Raw genomic sequence first — 9939 nt, forward strand, 5'->3', positions numbered from 1 at the left:
AAAATTACTTTTAAAGCGAAACATAAAAATTAATCGAATCCCTCAGTATGATCGGTATCATTCCCTTCAATGCCAGTAATGTAAAACAGTCGGAATATAAGAGATGCCGAGTGTTCATCAACGGAAGTTTTGAATTAAGCAAGGAAAAACTGAATTTTAAAATTAAATATATTTTATTTCAGCACTGCAAGAATATTATGCTTGCGTGAAGCATACTTTGAATATTTATAAAAATATTTACGCTACCAAATAGCCGAGTTTCTTCAAATATCCTCAAAATGCACGCACATTTCTCATGACCTCTTTAGTCAAATCTAGGGTAAAGCTAAGGTAGATACGTGGAGACACTTTCACAATAGCTCTATTTAACTTCTTTTTTTGGGATTTCACGAACGTTTACGTTCATTTTGTACCGTGTAAGTCCCCGACACTTGCTTACGAACGCGAACGATAACAGTTAAAACAAACTATATTTTATCGAACACATTAAAAGCACGGTACAACTTTATACAGGACGTAAACAAACTGAAACTGACAACCACAAAAACATTTCATTGATGCGCTTATCAGGCATCACACATTGACAGCTATGCTGCCGAGTTAGAGCCTAGCGCTGAACGGGGTACTAATTAATACACCGCGATAGGGTTGTCCTCAACATCTCCCCTCTTAATAAAGGTGGGACGGATCAAACCTGTTCGGCGGTCTTCGGGTTCGTGAAGAACGTCTAGGTAGATTTACCACGGATTCGACTTCGATGGCGGATTCGAATTCAGTTGATGTTGATGTTGTTGATGTCGATGACGTTGATGGGAAAGCCGAGACTTCCTGCTGTGGTGTAGACGACGCAAGCGCCGGCACTGAACCTAGCAAGGTATGCTCGGGACTGGAGACAGGTGATAATTCAGATCCCCTCGCAACAAGGGACGGTGCTGGCGTGCCAGAAGATTGATTTGGTAGATTCCAGGCACCCAACAGGATGTCGAGCGGTAACGAATACTGACGAGAGGTGGCTTGATTGGCAGGTTGCTTTGGTATCGAGTCGACAGCTAGGCGACTCCGGAGTTGGTTGATATGGGAACGCAGCATTCGGCGATCATCGACCCATACGTTATACATCACGTCTCCTATTTTTTCGATGATTGTTCCAGGAGCCCACTTCCAACCGTTATGGCCATAAAGCTTAGCGTAAACCGAATCGTTCCGGCTGAAGAACCTCGGTTTTGTGTGATCGTCCGACGGTGCCACTGGAGTTCGTACCGTTGGGGGACGTAGCAGCTCGAGACAGGTGCGTATTTTGCGACCAAACATGACCTCGGACGGCGACTTTTGGTCTGGCAGTGCCCGGTTGGGTGTACTTCGGTACGTTAACAGGAATATGTCTAACGCTTGCTGTATCGATCCTCTCCCCTCTCGAATTTTTGTAACAGCCCTTTTGAACGTGTCAACAAATCGTTCAGCTTGGCCATTTGATTGTGGATGAAACGGAGCAGTTGTGAGGTGTTCGATGCCGTTTGAGGCGCAGAAATCTGCGAATTCAGCGCTCGTGAATTGGGTTCCGTTGTCGCTGACTAGTGTAACAGGCATACCCAACCGAGCAAACAACCCACCGAGAATGCTGATGGTTGCCGCCGAGGTTATACGGGAGGTTTGAATGATTTCTGGCCACTTGGAGAAGGAGTCGACGGCGATCAGGTAATATTCGCCTTCGATTGGACCGGCATAATCCACGTGGACGCGCTGCCACGGAGCGGTCTGCTTGGGCCACGGCACCGGTGAAGAGTGAGGAGGTGACCTGGCTACGGCCGCACAGTGTTGGCATGCCTTGACAAAGTTGACGATGTCAGCATCCAAACTGGGCCAATACACGTAGCTTCGAGCGAGGGCCTTCATACGCTGCATACCAGGATGGCCACAATGGAGCTGTTCGAGGCATCGCTTGCGATGGAGCGACGGGATGACGAGCCGTTCGGCAAACATGATGCACCCATCTACCACGGAGAGTGATTCCTGTCTGGCATGGAATCGCTGGATGTCGGATTCTGAATGTTCAGATTGCGGCCAACCGTGCTGAATGTGATGGTAGACTTTTCGGAGAAGTGGATCTGCTTGGGTGCTTTGTGCGACGGCTCTGAAATTGAGAGGCAAAGCTTTAACTGTATGAGATACTACCGACCTGAGGTCCTCTTCCAGGTTGATGCTGGCGATGATATAGTCCTCATCGGGTTTGACGTGCTGGTGATCAACCTCGAGAGTAAGTCTGCGTCGCCGAACTTGTGGGTGGGCACGTACTCGATGTCAAAATCGTAGAGCAGTAGATTGAGCGCAAATCGTTGGAGGCGGTTGGCTGTGTAGACCGGTATTCCCTTTTTAGAATCAAAGATACGGAGCAAAGGCTGGTGGTCGGTTTTCAAACGAAAGTGCCGTCCGAAGAGCATTTTGTGAAACTTCGTGACGGCGAAGACGATAGCTAAACCTTCACGATCCGGTTGGCTGTAGCCTTGTTCAGCTTTTGTGAGTGCTCTGGAAGCATGTTGGACGACTTTGATTGTGCCGTCGGGGAACTTCTGGCTAATCGTTGCCCCGAGCCCAACGGAAGAAGCGTCGGCAGAGACAATGATCTCCCGCTTCGGATCATAATGTGTGAGAAGTAGATCCGAGGAGAGTATTTGTTTGAAGTGCTCGAACGCTCTCTGGCACTCATCAGTCCACTGGAACTTCGCATCGTCCTTGAGAAGGTTGTCCAGCGGATATCGTAACTTGCGCATATTGGGAACAAACTTGCCGTAGTAGTTGATAGCCCCCAAAAATGATCGCACACCAGATACATCGGTTGGACGCAGCAGCTTTTATATCACTTCGATTTTGGCCGGATCTGGACGTAATCCGCGACTGTCGACAATATGACCCACATACTGCACTTGCTGCTTGCGGAAGGTGCATTTATCGACTCGAATGGTGAACCCGAAATCCTGAATTCGTTTTAGAACAGCCCGCAAATTGCGATCGTGGTCTTCTTCAGTTTTTCCGCCGACGATGACGTCATCGAGGTAGCCACACGTGCACTGCAGACCGGCTAGCATTGTATCGATGAGCTGCTGGAAGGCACCAGGTGCGATCTTCACACCTGGCGGGAGGCGGTTGTAGGAGTAGAGGCCACGATGCGTATTGATGGTTAGCAACTTACGGTACTGTTCGTCGACTTCCACCTGCAAGAAAGCGTCGGACAAATCGATCTGGCTGAACACCTTACAGTTAGTCAGCTTGGCGAAGATATCGTCCGGTAGGGGAAGTGGATACTGATTTGGTTGGAGCGCAGCGTTAAGCCCCGTGGAATAGTCTCCACAAATTCGAATGGAACCATTGGCTTTACGGACGACAACGATCGGAGCAGCCCACTCCGAATATTCGACTGGGGTGATGATATTCAAATTTTCCAGTCGGTCGAGTTCCTGGTCAACGGCATCATACATCGCGTACGCAACCGGGCGCTTAGGGCAGAAGACGGGTCGAACACTTTTTTTCAGCTCCAACTTCACTTTAGTTTTGCTGCACAAACCGAGCTGATCGGTGAACACGTTTGGAAAAATCGATTCTGAAGGCGCTTGTCGCCAAGTGAAATAAATAAATTAAAATTAAAATTTTAACGCATTAAAAAAATTAATCGACCAATAATCGACGCTAACTAATCGATTATCCGATAATCGTCAAATTCGTTAATCGATTAAAAATTAATCGATTAGTTTCCATAATAGTCGATTAGTTCGATTAATCGAGAACTAATCGGACATCCCTAATAATGACCATGAGATCGGTAATACCACAGGTAATACTATATAGATTATCGCTTAACTATACTGTTGTTATTCATGACAATTTGAACATGCTCACTCCAACAATATCTACCATCTAAAAACTGACCATGAGATAGTTAGAAGTACTATTAAAATTAAAGTAAAAATGAAAATATGAGCATGGTAAACATCTTGAAAATAACCAATGCCATTGTTATAACTACTTTTCTTATGATTGTTCTCTGCACAATATAGTAATACGTTGTAAACACTGAATATATAGTTATTACATGAATGTGAAGGTTGAAAGAACCATATATACCGTTTACGGGGACATGAGCCTGGTTGTAAGCACCTTTTGCGTATAGTGAATTTCAACTGACAATGCTTTGTATTACTAACAACCATAAAACTTGTCAATGTTTACGTTCCCATAATATATTCCTACATTATGCAGCCAGTACAGTGAAAAATTGTGAACTTAGCATACGAGCGTGTTTTTCGACGCACTTTTTAATTTTAATTTTTCAACTATGGCAGTACTATTATTTCTGTGATATAACTGGGATGTGATATAACTGATATAGTGAAAAGCCGTTGTATGATCGAACCCCAGCCAGAAAAATAATTACTGGGTAAAAATGAGCGTAACACTAGCCTTACAAATGGTCTGTTCCAAGGTGTGACACTGAGAATCGATTTCTAAGTCTTACGAAACAGAAGGTTATGTTCCGCTACGGAATTGAATACTAAGTGTTTACTAAATGCAGTGAGTGCTTCAATTTAATTTAATAACGACGTCTTAAAATCTTAAAATTTTCGATGCTTTTAGTTAACCGTAAAGACAGGAAATACAAGGAGGATTTGGTTGCCGAAACGATTATTTTTAATAAAAAATGTATGTATGTCATTAAGAAACTAAGAGACGCTTTCCAAATGCTACATTGGCTGAAACTTTCTTAAATCTTTATCATCCATCTAATTATATTGGACCATGTTAGTTTCAAAACAACAACGATATCTGTTTTTGAAATAAATAGGCGAAAATGTCAAAATCTCAATGTTTTAGTTAATGCAAACAGACCTTCAGTCAGGAATCAGTAGCGTCTGGCTCAAATGGCACGTTCCCCATTTTGATCGGAGATTTGTGCCTTGCCAAGAATCGTCTTTTCATCATTCTCCTGATGGGAAGGATTGGGGAAGTGGTAAGGTTAGGGGTAAGGAAAACAACGACACAGAACAATTAAAACAGAGCATTCTGCACCCCCGGAGTGATGCTGAACGATCTGCAGGTGCTAAAACAGCAGGAATAAAACTTCCAACCCCCGGAGGGATTTAGAACCACTACTCAAACAGTGAGCGGATATATCAACACCCCCGAGGGGATATTCAGATAACAGAACGACAACACCCCCGAAGAGATATTGTCATTCAAATACGGCTAAAAAACTATAGCTCTTTACCACACTGGGTTAGGAACAAAAGCATACCCTTAAATTTCAGCTCTCTGTACATAGGTTCATCTATGTATGGAGAACAAAAAATCCGGATGCGCAATTGCATTAATACAGGGCAATTGCATATCAAATGATATGATATTCCGTAATCGGATTCACAAAGATCACATGAATAATACTCAGCGCGCTGAATAGTAGCCATGTGATAATTGAGTTTGCAATGTCCAGTCAGTGCCCTGACCAGAACACTGCAGTTGTGCTTGGAAAAATGCAACAAATTTCTTAACATTTTCGGACTCACATCCGGCAGAAAAGCCTTTGTGTGAACGCAAGTTTGCAAGCTACGCCAATAGTTGGCATGTTCGAATGCGAATGCTTTATCCAACTTATTGACAGTGGTAGAACTGGTTCTGGACCAACGAAATCAGTCGCAGCGCCAGCTCTAGCCAATTCGTCCGCCCAATCATTTCCAGTAATTCCGGAATGACCGGGTACCCATAGAAGGTAGATAGCATTTGAAATGCTAAGTTCTTCGATTTGAGTTCGACATGCGATTACTAATTTCGATCTTGAATCTGCCGAACTAAGTGCTTTCAGGGCAGCCTGACTGTCAGAGCAAAAATAGATTCTTTTACCGCAAATTCCCTGTTTAAGTGCGGATTAGTCAGTATGACTATGCTTATTGTTATACCAAACGTTCCATAATGGTCATTCGTACCACAGAGTGTTCAATTTGACTATTATGCGTAATGCATGGTAAAATATTCTATTCTGGTTTAGTTACAATAAACAGATCCAGGTCAAGATAACTATGCATATTGTTAAACTAAGCATCCCACTTATAATGGTTATGATTACAATAAAATGTCCAATAGTACTATTATGGTTCAAAGCTTTAATATAGTGAATTTGAACATGGATATAGTTAAAGTGACCTGATGCTATAGTCGGTTAAAAACCACTATACTCATGAAGTCGAATTAACCCCGTCATATGGTAAATGATACCACATAATTTTTCGATTCTGTCACGTTCGCCCGAATGACAATCGCCCGAAAGCCATTTACCCGAAGGACATTTGCCCGAATGTCACATAAACCCGAATGTCATTCACCCGAATGCCACGAACACTCGAAAGACATTCGCTCGAATGCAACATAAACCCGAATGCCATTCGCCCGAATTCCATATACCCGAAAAACATCGAAATGTCAATCGAAAAAAATTATTTATTAAGATGAAATACGAATTTTATTACATTTGATGCTATGAAGAAATTAATACTAAAGCTATACCAGTCAAATAGTTAATGGTTTGTATGATTTAACTAGGGTTTCCAGTTTTAGGTCCTTTCGTGAGTTTTTTTTAGACTTTTTAGCTGTTTGACGTATACACAATAGAAATACGTCAAATTTCATGTTCGTTTGGATACGTCATGGCCTCTTGGCCACACTCTAACTAGAGTGCTCTAGTTGGTACCGCTTGTAGTGTACGTAAAGCATACGTATTGCGCACTTCCCACCAACCTGGACTCCGCACTTTTAAGAGCTATCCGCACTACGACGGGACGGGACGGCACGGCACGACATTTTTAGCTTCGGGTTCGCTCGGGTTGTTGATGTGATGGTGTTGGTAGCACGTCGTGCATCGGGCTAGAAAAATATCGTTGGGAAAGATATTCCTCGAAATGTCGTCGACGGCATTTTTGCCTCGCCGTCGGCTGGAACAAAGAGAGAGCGTGTGAGAGAAACAAAGCAGAGGCAAAGTGATACCGCTGCCGGTGTGGGACTGCATGTCGTCCGCACAGCAAGGAAAAATATGTCGTCGGTCATTTTTGCTTCTCCACGTACATGAACAGAGAGAGGCATATGAGGGAACCAAAGCAGCCGGTGCGAAATTATATGCCTGGCGGGACTCGCGGATAGCTGTTTTGTTTTTCTTCCGTTTGCACATTCTTCGCGCAGAAAAAAAAATCAGAATAAGCAAATTTTGGTTTTAATTAACAATTTTATTGTTTGATATATAGACAAACAAGATTCAGGTTTGGTTCAATTAATACTATTGCTTGAAATTACCAACAAATTCATTTGTCGGCTTTTCAATAGTTTTAACAAATACTTCGTTTAAAACAACAAAAGCATGATAAATTTAACCGAACAAACAAGATCGAAGAAACAAAAAAATAATCTTTAGCATTAACCAAAGGAGAGAAAAGGTCAAATTTTGTTGAAATCAAGCAAAGATTATGTTGCTTTTCAACCAAGGGATCAGCTCGATCTAACAAATTTTATTTTGATTCAACAATGTTTCTGTTTAAAATGCAAACAGAAGGATTTGTTGAATTTGAAACAGTCATTCGTCAGGTTTGAAATTCAACTAAACGTTTTGTTGTTTCAAAAAGGCCTGATTCTTCTGCGTGATGTTATCCTTTCTGTTTGCGAACTAGATGTAGGTAATTCGAAATTCTAAAATTATGAAAATCTGTATACATAACTAGAATTTTGTAATTTATACTGATTCTCGACTTGGATATTAGGTTTGTTCCAGTACCAGAAGAAAATCCGGAATAAACCGCGAAAAAACCGCTATTTGCATTTTTTCTTCTCTTTTCCTTCTGGTAGCAAACCAGAATAAAAAGGAGCAAGTAGGCGCATTTAGCGTGTACTAGAATAAACCTTTCCCCTTTCTCACATACCTGGAAGGAGGGAAGCGGAAATAAGCCTGTTTTGTTGAATTGAATTTGTGAGAATTATTGTTCAGAACTAAAATATGATTTTACTTAAAACTTTCGGTTCGGTTGATTTAAATACTTCTATTTGTATTCCAGTTAGACACTTTACTCATATTTGATTATTGAAATAACGGACTTCTCTGCTTGCATTCATCGTATCAACAATAAATAAGCATAACAATTACAACAGTTTGAAATTACAATTTTTACATGATTGTTGTAGCATTAAAGAATTCTTTCAATCCAATAAAATTTCACATTGTAATGAAATCTATATAGAATCATCGTTGGAACTATCCAGAATTTTCTTGCACTATGTCTTCGACAAAAGTTGCAGAATTCGGTAGTTTTTAGAAAAAAAAAATTGAATCTTTTTTACATTTTTTCCTATGAAAAATTGTAGATTGCGATTTTTTTCAGAACAAGAAATTTTTTAAAGCAAGAAATTTGAAATCTTAAAAAAAAATCTTGAAATATTATTAAAACTTATTTTTTCATATTTAATTATTTAAAGATTTGAACATTTAAAAATTTTAAAAGATAATAATTTAAAAATGTGACAATTCAACATTTTAAGAATTTATAAATAGGTTTTTAAAGATTTAAAAATTCTAAAATTTAAGAAGTTTAAGTATTTTGAAATTTAAGAATTTTGAATTATAATTTAAAAATTATAAAATGTAAAAATTTGAAAATTTAAAAATGAAGTAGACTAGATAAGGAACCCGTACTTCAAATGTGTTGATACTCATTGGAGTTTTTGGATAAAAAGTGATTTGGGCGAAGAATATTTCAAATGATTCTTTATTCAATATATATATATATATATATATATATATATATATATATATATATATATATATATATATATATATATATATATATATATATATATATATATATATATATATATATATATATATATATATATATATATATATATATATATATATATATATATATATATATATATCAATTGGCATACCTATTTCTTCCATTAAGAAGGTGGGCATGAAGGAGAGGGAAGGTTTCTGAAGTAATATCTATCAATTTATGTAAGCATCTAAACTTTATTGCATTTGGGTTTACCAGCACACAAAAGGAACGACAAGAATTTATTCGATAGATAACGCGTTACGCGAATAATAATATAATACCGATGAATTGCATGAATTCGTCAAAAAATAAATTAGTTTAAAAATTAAATTGAAAATTGCACTTGTTATCGCTTCATCTGAAGTAGAATCAACAATGCTGGATGATGGACGAACAGCTTTGTCCTAAAATAGCCACTAAATCTTGCACTTACGGAAAACGTTACTTACAATATCAATCAAAATTCGGGTATAAGCAAAGTGCTGAAAGAATGCAACACTGTCATATAGGACGAATTTACGATGAAACATAAATATTACAATTTAGGTGAGATACGGTGAATCTTCAGGAGACATGCGATGTACACCATAACTCGAAATCTACTGAACCAAATTGTTTGAAATTTTGCACAGTTCTTGTTCACATCATTACAACATTAATTATTATTTTTACTATAACAAGTTATATGATTTTTGTAACGAAAATCGCATTTTAGCTTCAGAATGCTACGAAAAATTCAAAGATCAAGAAATAAATAAAAGCTCCGATCAATACCTGGGGTTGTGTATAAGAACTGTGCAAACCTTAAAAACGATTGGTCCGGTATTTTGAATTATGATATCAACCGCAAAACAAGTTTTTAACGAGCCATCTCCGGAGATTCGCTGTTACTTTCGATGTAACAACAAATTTCACCAGATTTCCACATGATTTTGTAAAATGATACAATCCGTTGAAGAATTGATTAATTGCGCATATTGACTTCAATTTCATATACTACTGCATCCAAAATAAAATCGATGTAAATTCGGTTACCCATATAATTCTATGAATTATCCTGTTAAATTCTTTAATTCAGTCT

At 39.2% G+C, this 9939-nt stretch overlaps 1 protein-coding gene and 1 long non-coding RNA gene across 2 annotated transcripts; one reads left to right on the plus strand and one right to left on the minus strand.

Moving 5' to 3' along the window:
- Positions 1 to 669: 669 nt before the first annotated feature.
- LOC131680522 (uncharacterized protein K02A2.6-like) lies at positions 670 to 1980 on the minus strand. Its single transcript, XM_058961236.1, has one exon. It carries the CDS (start codon positions 1978 to 1980, stop codon positions 670 to 672), a length of 1311 nt encoding a protein of 436 aa, XP_058817219.1.
- A 1928-nt stretch (positions 1981 to 3908) lies between these two features.
- Positions 3909 to 4849, plus strand: LOC131680193 (uncharacterized). The gene is made up of 2 exons (XR_009303857.1): positions 3909 to 4563; positions 4627 to 4849. It is a non-coding gene; the product is annotated as an uncharacterized LOC131680193 (long non-coding RNA).
- The last annotated feature ends 5090 nt before the right edge of the window (positions 4850 to 9939 follow it).

This window comes from Topomyia yanbarensis, chromosome 2, assembly GCF_030247195.1.
Source record: "Topomyia yanbarensis strain Yona2022 chromosome 2, ASM3024719v1, whole genome shotgun sequence".
Taxonomy (NCBI): domain Eukaryota; kingdom Metazoa; phylum Arthropoda; class Insecta; order Diptera; family Culicidae; genus Topomyia; species Topomyia yanbarensis.

What these genes read in the sequence shown, in the direction of transcription:
- LOC131680522 (XM_058961236.1), bottom strand. Translation starts at nt 1,980, where the DNA reads ATGTTTGCCGAACGGCTCGTCATCCCGTCGCTCCATCGCAAGCGATGC.